We start from the raw sequence: 15,893 nt of genomic DNA on the forward strand, positions 1-15,893 counted from the left end.
AGCCATTTCAGGGCTTCCTCCTCGGATGGAGCAAAGACAAGTAGGTCATCCAGATAACAGAGGAGGCTGGAGAAGTTCAAGTCACCGAACACACTGATCATCATCCGCATGAATGATGCAGGACTGTTGCATAAGTCCTGGGGAAGTCTGTTGTACTCGTACAGGCCTATGGCTGTCGTAAAAGCCATGTACCGCCTGTCAGACTCATGGAGAGGGATGTTGTAGAACCCCGATGTGAGGTCCATGGTGCTGAAAAGGCATTACCACCAAGGGCAGCAAGACAGTCGGCCTGGTGAGGCAACGGATGGGCGTCATTGACGGTCTTGGCATTAAGCAAGCGAAAGTCAGTGCAGATCCTCAATTCCCCTGATTTCTTCCAGGCAAGGACCAGCGGAGAAGCATATTCACTGACTGACTTACTGATAATGGCCTTCAACTCCATCTCAGACAGCACCTCTCTCAGTTTATGATAGTGTGCTGGAGGGACACGGCGATAGGGAAGCCTGAAGGGGCGATCATCAGTGAGGTGAATTCGGTGGACAAACTCCTTTGCTTCTCCGCAGTCCAGCTTGTCTTTAGAAAAGACATCCTGGTAAGTAAGCACAATTTCAGCTATCCGCTCTTTCCATTCATCTGACACCTCACAGCCCTCAAGGTTGATGTCTGCCAATCCACAGTCCTTAAGCCGCTGAAAGGGGGTAGATTTGGCATCTGATTTGGGGTTAGGGTCCATTGACTGACAGGTCTGTGGCCTACTCACACCCTGGGAAAGGGGGAGGTCCTCCACCGCCACACAAGGAAACACATCTGCCACTTTTGCATTGCGGCGCAGTGTTACAGGTCTCATTGTTGGGTTAAGGACCTTCATCGGGACCCAATGATCTCCCCATATGGGTGCTAAAACCGACCAACAATGATGTCTTTAGGAGCTGAACGGGAAGAGGTGGGCTCCACAATGATAGTGCTCCAAGGTGACACAGGAGCACTACTGAATAACTTTCCCCACACCAGATACTCCATCTGTGGTGCAAGAGTGACTGCCTGCCGCAGATTGACAGTACCAACTTTGTCAGGCAGTTCTGGACCAGACCAACGAGTAATGCAGCTGAGCAACTGAAGGAATTGCTCACACTCAGGGTCTGAAGTGTTGGAGTGGATAATCTCCCAGTATTTATCATCAGACTTCATCCTCTGTATTATGGGCCTAATGACATTGCTGCCAATGATGAACTCGTCTCTCTGTCCCGGGACAAGGAAAGTTGACACAATGAATTTGGACCCATAAACCTCAGTTTCCAGGTCATAGATACAACTGAGTTGTGTTGCTAGGCCACCGCAGCCAACAAGGACCACCATGTCAGGCACAGGCTGAGGACTAGGAAGAGCACCAGCGGCTCTAAGCTTGGACTCTGTCTCTACACTGAGAGTGCATGACATGCTCCCTCAATCAAGCACCCCTCTCAAACTAGACTGACCCCCGACAGACACTGGAGCATAAAACAAGTCACTAGCTCTTCTACTTTATGTGAACCCACAACAACTGTTTTGTCATCAGGAAATTTACTACAACTGTTCACATAGATCGATTGCAAGTCATTATCCACAGTGACGGTGTCACCAGCACCGCCCATGTTACCCCTCTCACTACACAGGTGGGTTAGTTTAAATCAGCATTGGTGGGAGAAGATGGTGGCATGGCTGTGGAAAGAGAGACTCGCGGGCACTGACTTCTTATGTGACCAGGACTGAAACAGTTGAGGCACAATCTGTAAAGCCTACAGTGTGCATGGGTAGAGTGGTCCCTGGAGCCACAGACCTTGCATGCAAAGGGCTCAGAAACCTGTGGGTTACGGGCCTGACCAGCTTGATGGTGGGCTGGACGATGACTGACTGGCTGATGGCGGACTGGCTTTTGATTCGTTGCAAGGGAAGCATTGCACAAAGACAAAACTTTATCAAACATAGCCACAACCTGTTGAACATGAGAGTTGTTAGAAGGTGAGCCAACGGCAGCATGAACTGGGTCAGACACAGCAGGAGGAGATAGGGACAAAGAAACAGGCTCATGGGGATTCACTACTACAATGTCTGACTGGGGCTGGCAGCAGGCCGGGGCAGAGGCCGGTAAAGAGTTAGGAGGCAACTTTGGCTGGTGTGCTACCAAAGCAGCCTGGGAAACGCTAAGATCAAGAGGGTGAAAAGAATCTGCTACAGGGCTTTGACTGTAGGCAGACAAACCCAGTGTGTGTTGGGACTGGGCTGCTGACTTTCTCATATTTCTCATGTGAGCATCCAGACGCTCCTGAACCTCAGCTGCAGTCCACTGCTCAGGTTCCTTCAGTTGGAATGACATGGCAAGCCTGGGATCAGGACAATGATTAATGAACATCAAGACCACCTCAGCACTGGGGTTCTCCACAGATTTACCTCACCTCCAGAGACACTCATCAGCAGCATCAATTGACTTGTTAAGGCGGATCCAATAGTGCATAACACGCTCACCAGCATGGGGAACAGTGCTGTAAAAATCTTTCATGAGGAAGTTAGAGTATGACAACTCACTAAAGTTACATTTCAATATATCAAACACAGCTGTGGGCAGGTCAGCTGAACTCAGTTCAGGACGGCTACGGAACGACACCTTCACCACATCCCTAGCTTTGCCTGTAAGTCTCGACATTATCAGGTCAACCATTTCAGCATGTGTCACATTTCACCCTATTCAGGTAACATCTCATCATGTCCTCCCATTCATGAACAGAGAACACATCAGCATGATCACCCCTGAAGTAAGGTGGAGCTTTAACATCTGACTGCACAACTTTCAACTGTGACAGAACAGCATCACTGGATGACTGACTTGTAGTGGGAGACTGAGGCTGGATGGTACTAGACTGGTGCATAGTGTTAAGGCTGGCTGAGATATTTTCCCCAATTTGTTTGGCCAAATTTGTAATCATGTCTCCAAAATAATCAACAGATATGACTCGTGTGGGACTGGGGTCCGCTGGGTAACTGGCATGGAACTGGCAGTGGGGGTCAAAGGTGGGTGAACTGTCTGATCAACTTTATATTTGGGAACACCAGGGGACATCAACCAACCCCTACCAGCAACTGGTTGGCCCCTCCCCACCCCAAATGTGACATAAATGTAAATGTTCATCCATATTACAAGCCTTGAAAATATCCACCCCTGACAACACAAAGAGCTAAACAAAAATGGCAGTAAGTGCAATACTGGCAAAAATGAAAAAAAAAAGATAAAATAAACACCTTGAACTTAAGGCGCTCTACTATAACAGCTATGCACAATTCAACATCAATCCAGCACAAGTAAGAGCATTAAATCCCCCCAAAATGTAACTAAAATGCACATGCACACAATCACCTGTAAAGGATGGAAAAAAAAAAAAGAAATTATCTAAAACTTTAAAACTTATGTAAAACAAACAGGCTCAGTTCACCAAATACTTGATCAATACAAAATGTAAGCCCATTAACCTATCTTCTCAGGGCGTCTTTCGTTTTTTTTTTTTTTTTTTTTTTTTTAAATCAAACACGGAAGAAAGAAAGAAAAAAAAAAAAAAGCCACATTCCAGAAGTGTGCGCGAGTGCGTCCACAATGAGCTCGTTAACTGGCCATTCTACCTCGCGCGCCCGCGGGAGCGAGCGCAGCTCTCTGAGGCAGAGATGAACAGGGAGGAGAAGCAGACAGGAGCCGGGTGTCAGCAGCCACACCCCGGGGACCAGACGGGCGCTGATCGGAGATCAGTAACGGCACCAAGTGTAACCGGTTGTGACTGACTCTGCGTTGTGTTTGAAGAAGGAGAGTCTCAGACGTGGGTGTCTTTGGAGGTCGTCTCCATTTAATTTCTGACAAACAGTGAAATAAAAAATAAAAATCCTCCTGTCAGTGGCTTCAACACGACATGCCCCTCTCCCTCGGACATCAGTAACAAAAGGGGCCACCACAAATAATACACTATAAATCATTTAACGGGATATAACATACCTGACAAACAGTGAAATAAAAAATAAAAATCCTACGGTCAGTGGCTTCAACACAACATGCCCCTACACAAATTAAATGATACAGATATATGGTTCAGCATATCGTAGGTATTTTATAACAAAGTTAAACTAGCCAATAAACTTAAAAAAAAATGCAATTAACCAAGGCTAAAACAGAAATTCCCTCTCGACTTACCTCTCCCTCAGACATCAGTAACAAAAGGGGAGAAGAAAGGCACGAAAACGCTATAGAGGACAGCGTCACATTAAAATGTGAACGTAAGGGGACAGGTGCATACTAAAGTTCCACATACTGACCTGGAGGCCCAACCTGTCAGGTATTAACTAAAATAAATGAATTAAAATAAAATCAAGGTTACACAGATTTTGTGTAATTATACCAGTAACTAATGTACAACATATTTTTTCATACACCCATTGTTGCTGCATAAATGACCCTGTTACGCAAGCTCACACTCAAACAGGAAGTGCCAAATTTTCAGTCACAGTGAAACAGCAAATGTCAAGTGTTGAACACTTCCTGGCATGGGTGTAGCTACAGTGGAGGCCAGGGTTTCACTGGACTCCCCTGAAATCTGATTGGACACAGATGATTAACATGTCATGGCACTGCACATCTGGTTGAAAGAGCTGCATTTTGAAATTAGTGAGTCACATTGACTGCTAGGTTCCTCCTGTCCAGTAGCTGGTGCTGTGTACCACAAAAAGTTCTAATCCACCTTAGTAGAAGAAGAAAAATATTTGCCTCAGATGTGAACTGAACACGTCGTTTGAACTATGGACTTCTAATCACACCAAACTTATAATGGTGAGTAAACGGCCATATTTTATACCAGAAATAAGATCCAGGTTGTTAAAAGCAGCATTTCTCCTTTAATTCAGGTTGCCTTATATACACGTTTAAGCTAACAGACAGCAGCTGATTCATGCTCTGTTGGCTTATTAGTGCAGCAGATAACTGAAACAATCCTTCACATGGTGATACAAGCATCAAATTCAGCACAAATACAGCTTAGACACTTTCAAACATGTTGCAGGCATCCATTTCAAAATGAGCAAATATTTGCACAAAAACAAAAATGTTTATCGGTTTGAACATTAAATATCTTGTCTTTGTGGTGTATTCAAATAAATATAGGTTGAAGAGGATTTGCAAATCATTGTATTCTGTTTTTATTTACATTTTACACAACATCCCAACTTCATTGGAATTGGGGTTGTAGAACTTTTTGTGGTACACAGCACCAACTACTGTACAGGAGGGACCTAGCAGTCAATCTGTGTCACTGATTTCAAAATGCAGCTCTTTTCAACCAGACGTGTAGTGCTGTGACATGTCAATCATCTGTGTCCAATCAGATTTCAGGGGAGTCCAGTGCAACCTTGGCCTCTGCTCTAGTAATAATCAGTTTTATTGCCAGTTTTCTTCAGACAAGTCAGGGGATGGAAACATTATTTCCAAGTCACTGAATGTGTCTTGGGCTTTATTTACATCAATTATGAAGAAATACAAAAGTTTATTTTAATGGAAAACATCAAATCTACGCTTTCATCTCAAATGTAGTTTCTGTCAAATTGTAGCTGATATATAATGTAGCGGATGAGAATACGAGGTCTGTTAGAAAACTGTCCGACCTTTTTATTTTTTGCAAAAACCATATGGATTTGAATCACGTGTGATTGCATCAGCCAAGCTTGAACCTTCGTGCGCATGCGTGAGTTTTTTCACGCCTGTCAGTTGCATCATTCGCCTGTGAGCAGGCTTTGTGTGAGCAGTGGTCCACCCCCCTCGTCGGATTTTTATTGCGAGTAAAATGTCTGAACGATTTGGAGCTTTGCTGCATCAAATTTTTCCAGAAACTGTGAGAGACAGCCAGGTGGACACCATTCGGAAAATTCAGATGGCTTTCAGGGACGATTTTATGGGGATCACACAGATTAAGGAGTGTTACAGCCGGTTTAAAGACCACCCACAGCGGCTGAGAGTGCGCCGCGCTCCGAGCGGCGATCGACGGGCTGAAACGACCAGATCATTTCCAAAGTGAAGGCTGTGTTGATCCGGGACATCGTCTGACTACCACAGAAATGGCAGAAGATGTGGACATCAGCACTTTTTCCGCACATTCCACTGTTACAGGAGTTTTTGTCATGGAAAGAGGAGCGGAGGAATGCGCCACAGTGCCGCAAATGGCGCGGGACAAAAGCACCTCCATGTTGGTCTCACAGGATGGCTTTCACATGGCTTTCAGACGGCTTTCGGTGGCTTTTCAGTCGTGTGACTATCCGAGAAATTGTGGATGAGCTGGACATGCCAGAACATGTCCTGTGAGGCTTCATCACGGCGTTGCTTTGCACCATGCGGCTCCGTCCCGACGCGCGAATTCCTCCGCTCCTCTTTCCATGACAAAAACTCCTGTAACAGTGGAATGTGCCGTTCATTTCCAAACTGAAAGCCGAACGTTGATCCGGGACGTCATCTGACTACCAGAGAAATTGCAGAAGACGTGGACATCAGCACTTTTTTGGCACATTGAGAAAGACGAGCGGAGGAATTCGCGCGTCGGGGTCAAAATTACACAGGGGTCAAAATTAAAAGATGCTCCAATCATATAGAAATCTACACCATATTATTTGCCTGTTGCAGGCTTCCATTTCAAAATGAGCAAATATTTGCACAAAAACAATTCAGCCTATCAGTTTGAACATTAAATATCTTGTCTTTGTGGTGTATTCAATTGAATAGGTTGAAGAGGATTTGCAAATCATTGTGTAGCGGGATGAAAGTCCCGGGTCCCAATTGAAAAGACGTTCCCGCTAGCTTGGCTAACGGGGAGTTCCCCTTTGGCTGACCTGGTAGAGGAAAGGTCTTTTGGTGTGAGCCGCATGGGTTCGATCCCCCACCGTCGTCCCGGCCACGAAGGTCCTGCTGCTTCAATCTGGCGTCACAAACAGGATGTGGGTCACAGAGTATGCTAACATGCACCTGTGACTTCTGGATGAAGTCAAAAATGGTGGGGAGATGTGTAGCGGGATGAAAGTCCCGGGTCCCAATTGAAAAGACGTTCCCGCTAGCTTGGCTAATGGGGAGTTCCCCTTTGGCTGACCTGGTAGAGGAACGGTCTTTTGGTGCGAGCCGCGTGGGTTCGATCCCCCACCGTCGTCCCGGCCACGAAGGTCCTGCTGCTTCAATCGTATTCTGTTTTTATTTACATTTTACACAATGTCCCAACTTCATTGGAATTGGGGTTGTAATCCACCTCAGTAGAAGAAAAAAATGTTTGCCTCAGATTTGAAACTGAACACGTTGATTGTCTGAACAATGGACTCCAAATGACATCAAAGTTATATTGGTGAGTAAATGACTGTATTTTATGTCAGAAATGAGGTCCAAGTTGTTAAAAGCAGCATTTCTCCTTTAATTTGGGTTGCCTTATATAGTTGTTGTTTTGGTGAAAGAAATTGTATAATAATTTGTACTGGAACCTGAAATTGTGACTGGAATTTCTAAACTTTTTGGTCGATTGTAATTTTGTTAAACTGTTGTTAAAAGGAGGATACTTAAATTTGTTTTCCTGCAAAAAGGGGCTGAACCAAGAGGCAAACATGTATACAGAATTTGTCTTTAAACAGATAATCTTTCAAACTTGCAATGAATGGCACTTGTTCAAGTCCAGTGTACTGAAGGGATTTACGAGTGGTATGATGATACTGTACCAGCTCCTCTTGTTAAGGCTCTTGAAAAATGATATGCTGTTATTCTTATATAGACAGACTTTGTGAGAAAATAAGGAGAAGCAGAAAAATTATGCAATTTCTAACCTGTGACATACAATAGTGTTACGTTACAAAGAGGTCTACGTGCTGAGAGGCCATAAAGATTTGGTTACACAAGCTGAAAGAGATTAAAAACCCATACACAGCTCTGTGCAGTGCCACTTACTGAATCTACACTGACTGGAAAATACACAGTAAAGGGTATGGACCACTCGGTAGTCTTAAGAATTATAAAATGCAAAAGATTTCCAATGCTAGAAAGGAGTTATACTGTAATTTGATATCACCCTGTATATGTGATTCAATCTACTGGTTAATATTTGTACTTTTAGATAGGTGGGTTGGCTGATGTCTACGATGGCAAAACATCACACCAGCCTTCTGATTGCCATTCTGCTGTCGGTGTTCTTCTTTGTCATCGCTGTGGTGTTCAATGCTCTGGCAGGAACTGGAGTGTGTAAGTTCATGTTTTGATGCTTTGCTCAAGAGAGTTAGTGTATTGCTTTGTCTAATACAAGACGCCTTTACAGTTTTGTGACCGCAGTGGCTGCGTGGAAAGTTACAATTTCAAGGAACATAAACAAACTCATGTTATATAATGCCTAAAAAGATCATGGCCATTTGACTGGTTTGTAGTGCCACGTGATGTTGATCATTCATCCCATTTGCCGTTTTGTTCCATTTACTGTGCAGTTTTGCTTTCATTTACTGTGCAATTTACTGTTTGTTTGTTTGTGAACAGCCTGGAACACACAATTTTTCATATATCTTTCTGAAATCTTTACAGAGGATTCATACCCTGATAGGCAAGAACTAATTAAATTTTCAAGGTCATACATCAAAAGGTCAAAGCCAGGAAAAATCATTATATTACAGATATTGTTAATGTGTTACCACATTCATGGTGACCTAACACCATGAGGCTGTTTACTGACTGTATGTCTCCACAGGAAAGACGTAAACTCTTTAAGATGTCATGAATTTAGGAAAGATGTATCCGAACACTTTGGCAGTTGAAATGAATACTTGGCAAGTGGATTATCAGGTGTAATAAACTGGATCATTTCAGTGTATTGAAATGGTAGTTTTTGTACCATGACCCATGAATCAGAGGTTTTAGGAAATGCTTGTGACATGCCCGCTCAAAACTGGAATGGAGTCTACAGTATATTAGGTGTGGGTACAGTTCAGTGAAGCAGCTAATTAGCATAGCTAATATTTTTTCCAATACGGATTAGCTTTCCAGATAGCCAGTTAGCTTTAGCTCAATGTCTTAAATGTTACTGAAGCTAAATTTTAGGTTCAATGTGTTCACCACTGCTGATAGTAATGATACCCTGTTAAAAAAAAAAATTAACTGCAGTGTGTGTATTGTGTCTCATTTTTTGATGCTGCGAGGGTGTGTGTGTGCTATCGGACTCCATTTATTCAGTGTTTTATTGTTTTAATTTACCTTTCAGATCCATTTCTGGAAAGCACTGGAAATATTTCATACGCATTTTCAACTGAGATCACGCCATCAGGATGGACTTTTTCCATTTGGCCAGTTATTTACGTCTGGCTGGTTTTGTTGTTGGTCTTCACCATCTCTGGCTTCTGTAGGAAGTAAGAATCAGCTAGTTTTTTCTTCAAAAATCAACATGTGAACATTAAGAGTTATGTAAATTGATACCGTATGGCAAAAGATATCATAATGATCTGCCTGTTTTTAATTTCTTCTTCTTCTAGAAATGCCTATGGCTATGTTTATTGTAGCCCCCCTGTTCTATCACATGGCTTTTTTGTGACTTGGTGCTTCAATCTGAGCTGTAATGTTGGATGGTTGTTTCTGTGGGATAGAAGGTAAATTGGAAGGTTTTACGATTTTTTTTTCTTCTAATCAGTGTTGTGCACATAATTGAAAAAGTAATTAGTTATTGTTACTAGTTACTTCTCTCAAAATGTAACTGAGTTACAGCTGTTAGATAATATCTGTGCTAATTCCTTATTTTATGTTAGTTATCAAGTGTTTGTGTTATCTGTTTAAAGGTTTTTGAGATCTGGTTTAATGTTTAACTTTCAACAGGCATGTGCAAGTTTCAGATACAGGGAGACCTCCCCCTGTTGGTGAGAACCAGTAACATTAGAATTGTGAGACTAAACCACACCCACTGTAACGCCCACATCGTATAAAAAATGCTGTATGACCCATTTTTTGGGGCCTTCACAAGATGGACACCATCTGTGAGGGACCCAGGCCTGGTTTTCATGTGACCTTCAAAAAATTCAGAATGAGGAAAATAATGATTTGGTTCTTGGTAAGGGGCAGTAAATTACATAAAACAACCAGGATAAATTACAAAGCATTATAAAAGTAATTAGGTACTAGGGAAGGCAACTATTGCATTGCTTTAAAAAAAAAATCAAATATATCAATGAATTTTGCTGCTGTACACAAACCTACCACAATGGATTTAAAATGAAACTGTAAACATGTTCTTGTGTAGACTTTCAGCTTTAAGACAAGCGGCTGAACAAAAATATCACATTAACTTTTGCGGCAGCATGGTGGATTAGTGGTTAACACTGTTGCCTCACAGCAAGAAGGTCATGGGTTTGATTCCTGTCTGTGGCCTTTCTGTGTGGAGTTTGCATGTTCTCCCTGTTTGTGTGGGTTTGCTCTGGTTTCCACCCACATTTACAGACATGCAGATCAGATGAAATGGAAACTTTATTATTGTCCAGGTCTTCTTTGCAAAAGAGGTCTTGATCTCAATGGGCCTCATGTATCAATGTTGCGCACTTGTGGCATAAATTTACGGCGTAAACTTGAAATACACCAAAGTTGCCATGACATGTATCAAGCAGTGCGCACCTGCCCATTTCTGGCGTATGCCTGACGTGATCTTGATAAATGCAGCGGGTGGAAACGATCGTAATTATAATAAACACGCCCATAAATATTCAGACTCTGCTTCACACACACCCTCATTTTACGACATAGAAGCCGGAAAGACGGCAATGAAAAAGAACTCCACCAATCACGACGCGTGCCAATAGAGCGTCAAAAGCGGCCGTCGCATCAATTGTTTTGTAGTATATAATCAGTAAAGTGTTACAGTGGTCCCTCATTAATCGCTGGAGTTACGTTCTAAAAAATAGCCCGTAATACGCAAAACCGCGACGTAGTCAGCGTTATTTTTTACAATTATTATAGACGTTTCAAAGCTGTAAAACCCCTCACTACACAGTTTATACACTTTCTCAATCAGGCATGAACATTTTCTCACTTTTCTCTCGTGTGTAAACACTCTCAAAGTTCAGACCTTAGTAGAAAAATAAGACCAACCTGTTTTCAGGCCCAAACATTTGTTTGAGAAATAAAAATAGAACGTTTTCCTATAAATAATTATGATGGCATTTAGAACTAACGAATTAATTTTAACGATCAACGAACGAGGTCGGACACATAAGAAATTATTAATAGTGACTAACCAGTATGTCACAGATCGGGCCTCTGCGTCCTGACGCTGCGCCTTTTCCCACTCACACCTGGCTGCAGGTGTCTGTTTCTGTGTGACAAACACAGTTATGAGTAGTTGTTGGCGCTCTTTTTTCTTCAAGATTCTTATAAACAGATACGCAGAACACAGAACACTGTAAAAAAAAAAAAAGGCATGCAAAATTGGACTAAATACTCCGCGAGACGCGAGGGACCACTGTATTCTCTTCTCACATGTCAATAATTCTTGACATGTGGATATTTGCTCGCTCAATTAATAAGACACGCCTAATCTGTCAGATTTCTTTATTTTTTAAATGTATTTCTGTATTTATTTTATTGTGACAACCGAATGGAGACGACAAAACCTGGTTGCAGCACGGACGAATTAAGGGAATGACGAAACTACCGTTGTTATTATCAATTTCATTGTCTAAAACGTTCACACCACATGAAGTTAAGCTCAGCGCTGCTCTGGCTCCAGGCTCGAAGTCTGGAGAAAAAGGCGAGCAGTAACGCTGTAGCGACGGATCGTGCTCCATAACAATCCCGCAACAGCGGGATTTGTATTGATTATTATGTAGTATAATCAGGAAAGTGTTATTTATGTAACATATGCATTGATTTGTATAATGGCACTGTTTATCATGTTGATCATCTTCATTTTTATGTGGATTCCAGCGCTGGTTCGTTTTGGTGTATAATTTACACCACCTCTCGACCTGGTGTATATTTTCAGCGCAGCGTACGCCAACAACCACATTGATAAATGCCAAGTAGCGCAGCCGTTTTGGCGTACACCCCATATACGCTCAAATATCGCAGTACGCAACGTTGATACATGAGGCCCAATGGGACTAACCTGACTAAATTAAAATGAACCATTTTCAGTAAATTTTATACACAGTCCTTCCATTTTCACAGGCCATAAGTAATGGTGCACACTTAATATAACGGTTATTGTTAAAAGAAATCATCACTTTCATAACCTGTTTTCTTTAGACAAGTCAGGAGATGGACACACAAACATTTTCAAGTCATTGAATACGTCTTTGACCCAAAGTCCCACCCCTCCAAAGCATGGAGTTGAAATTTATTCATAATTTCATGAGAGCTCCTGTTGGGAGGAAAACCTAAAACCATCTAACAAAAAGAAAACAACATCAACAAACAGCACTGTTAGGCCTTTGGAAGTAACACTGTACATGCTCACTGCTGCCCTTCAAGATCTGGATAGTAAAGTGTAAGTGCAAAATAATAAAATACTCTTCACATATGTTTCTTTCCCTTCAAAGGCTGATGCCTGCCACACTGGCGTTCCTGCTCCTGATTGCCTCCACTAACTACATCATGATATTCTTCTCTTGTCATGGACTCCACATATATGGTGCCTGGATCAACAAATACCATAAAGTAGACCTGTGGCTCCACCGCGTGCTGGTTAGTTTGGCAATTACAGTGCAAGTAACAACGTGGTTTGTGTCCATTTTTTTTTTTTCTGTAAATCTTATTTTTCATGAAAACATAGTGTTCTGCATCTACAGGTTCAGAATGGTGTGGCCATTTATGCAACATGGACAACGATTGCATCTCTCCTTAACTTAACCATTGTACTGACCAACAATGTAAAAGTGTCCCCAACAAATGCTGCCACCATCTCACTGTCCATTTTAGCCATAGTTCTGATTCTGTGGTGAGTGAAAAGGAATTTTACACATACGTACATACATATACGTGTGTGTGTGTGTGTGTGTGTGTGTGTGTGTGTGTGTGTGTGTGTGTGTGTGTGTGTGTGTGTGTGTGTGTGTGTGTGTGTGTGTGTGTGTGTGTGTGTGTTTTAAAAGTTTCTTGTGAAACTGAGTTGTATGTTTTGCAGGTTTATCCTGGAGAACTCTATCCTCGACAAACTTGTGAGGTACATCCTCATTATTTATCCGGTTGTGATTTGGGCTCTGTCTGGTGTCCTCACTCAGAACTACGACACTGGATCACCCGGTCAGAATGACATTTTCGTTGGTGAGGAATAACAGCTTAATAATTCTCAGTTACAGTACCTACATCTCCTGGTTGTTTCTTGTTTATTTTCATCCTACATGAGCATCAACTAGGACTCATTTTCAGATTACATTATACAGTATACTATAAATGTGTGTTCTGGTGACATACAGCGTACACACCTAAGCATATTAATTCTGTTTTTTTTTTTTTTTTCCGCAGCTGGGCTGTTGGCTACAGCTTGTGCCTTGTTTGTCACACGGGTTGTTCTTGTCATTTTAAAACACCTTAAACACCCTCTCTACGCAGATGTCAACCCAGAGGTCATGTCTCCGATGGAAACAGCTGCAAATCAGAAAAATATATTTCACTGAGAATGAATATTCTTTATATATTGTAATTGAAGCCAGAATGTTTCCAAATGAAACTAAAGGATCCATGATTTTCAGTTTAGGTTTCTTCAGGATGTCCCAATATGTCACCTACATTCACATCAGTGACATCTAGACAGTTGTAGAAAAATTATTTAGGCCCAATAACTGTACCTAAAATTATTCCTATATATAGCAAAGTAAGTGCTGTTTCTGACTGGGCTGCCGCAGAGCTGTAAACTGATATAAATACTGATCGAGAGGAAAGGCTGATGGAAACTAAAGACGTCACTATTCCATGATGAAAACAATAATAGTTGACAGAGGACTGGAAACAATTATCTGAAGTCAATTTTGGAAGTGCAAACACAGGGTAAATAATATTGGAAGCTTCCAAAGCATACATTAGAGCAGGGGTGGGCATCGAGGGCCGAGACACTGCAAGTTTTCCATGTAACCAATCACCTCAGCAGGTGGGTTGCTGATGAGCTTCTGCTCTGAACATAAACACCTGGTTGTCAATGAAATCACCTGCTGAGACACCTGATCATTAATGAAATCACCTGCTGAGGCGATTGGTTGCACGGAAAACCTGCAGTGTCTCGGCCCTTTATGGCACATGATTGCCCACCCCTGCATTAGAGGAATAATGGGAAATTCATCTAAAAAGAAGAAGAAGAAATAAGAAATAAGGACATTTCCATCCATCTTCTATACCTGCTTACTCCAATTGAGGGTCACAGGGGGTTACTGGAGCCATTCGCAGAAGTCATAGGGTGAGAGGTGGGGTACACCCTGGACATGATACCAGTCTGTCACAGACAAACACATTCACACCCGCAAACAAAACTTACGGACAATTTAAAGTTTCCAATCCACCTCACCTGCATGTCTTTGGATGTGGGAGGAAGACGGAGCACCCGGAGGAAACCTACACAAACACAGGGAGAAGTACGTAAGTAAGTAAACTTTATTTTATATAGCACCATTCACAGATACCAATCACAAAGTGCTTTACAGAGTGCAGTAAAATAGATACAAACAAAGGCATAGAATACAACAAAGTTAGGTCAGCAAGATTAAAACAAAGAAGTAGTGCCACTAATTAAAAGCTTGTCTAAATAAAAGTGTCTTAAGCTGCCTTTTAAAGGAATCAACAGAGTCGGCCACACGGAGAGACGGGGGCAGGCCGTTCCACAGCCTGGGGGCTACTGCTTGAAACGACAGGTCCCCCCAAGTTCTTAACTGGGTCTGAGGGACCTTCAGAAGGTTTTGGCCTGAGGACCAGAGAGAGCAGCCAGCAGAATAGGGGGTTAACAGGTCTGTGATGTACTGGGGGCCTGTCCATTAAAAGCTCTAAAAGTCAAGACTAAAATTTTAAAATCAATTCTGTACTTCACAGGTAGCCAATGTAAAGAAGATTAAACCAGTGTGATGTGTGCCCTTCATGCAAACTCCACACAGAAAGACCACAGGTGGGAACTGATCCCATGGCCTTCTTGGTCTGAGGCAACAGTGCTAACCACTATGCCACCGTGCTGCCCCATAAGGAAATTTAATTGTTAAAACATTTTTCAAATAAATTTAATTGAGGTACATCCAAATTAAAATTTCATCTGCACAATTCTAATTTAAAAAAGGTAAACATGGTTTGTAATGTCAGAACAAAATTAAATGAGTGAGGAAACAGACAACTTATAGCAATAAACAAAAGTATTATGTGATGTCATAAAATAAAATGGAAATTTGTAAGTAGTTTTTGGGGGCATCTAGAAGTGAGGTGTCTGATTGTAACCATAGTCAAGTCAAGTCTGGGAACATGCGCTGATGCTGTGCTTCACCGCATCCACGACACTGCGGAACCGCTTTGGGTCCTGGATGCCCCCCCCAGGCAGACAACTGGTTAATTTCCACATCTATCAAATAAGCATCTATCTGCTGCAGCCAGCTGAAATGTGGATGTCCCTTTGGCCATCTCCAGCTACTGGGTCTTCAGCACTCAGGCACCTGCATGCTGGATCATGCACAGAGAAACGGGCCACATGGCCAAAATGTTGAAGCATAATGCAAGTAATATCCATCATCTTAGTCTGTCAGTAACCGCTCGTTTGATGCATAGTCATTCAAGGGGTAACCAAGGATCCTCCAAAGAGACCTAGTACCAAAGTCTTATGTCATCGCCATAGATCATTGGTTAGCGTCCATGTCTCACAACCATACAGAAAGAAAGGTAGCACCAG

The 15,893-nt window shown here is 42.3% G+C and overlaps 1 protein-coding gene across 1 annotated transcript; it reads left to right on the forward strand.

Annotated features, from left to right (window-relative positions):
• The first annotated feature begins 8,163 nt into the window (after positions 1–8,163).
• Positions 8,164–13,767, forward strand: si:ch211-161h7.5. The gene is made up of 7 exons (XM_034186694.1): positions 8,164–8,263; positions 9,267–9,411; positions 9,535–9,648; positions 12,583–12,727; positions 12,832–12,980; positions 13,164–13,303; positions 13,505–13,767. The coding sequence occupies exons 1-7, from the start codon at positions 8,164–8,166 to the stop codon at positions 13,654–13,656; spliced, it is 945 nt and encodes a 314-aa protein (XP_034042585.1). The 3' UTR covers positions 13,657–13,767.
• Positions 13,768–15,893: the final 2,126 nt, after the last annotated feature.

The sequence above is a fragment of the Thalassophryne amazonica genome, chromosome 1 (genome assembly GCF_902500255.1).
Source record: "Thalassophryne amazonica chromosome 1, fThaAma1.1, whole genome shotgun sequence".
Taxonomy (NCBI): Eukaryota; Metazoa; Chordata; class Actinopteri; order Batrachoidiformes; family Batrachoididae; genus Thalassophryne; species Thalassophryne amazonica.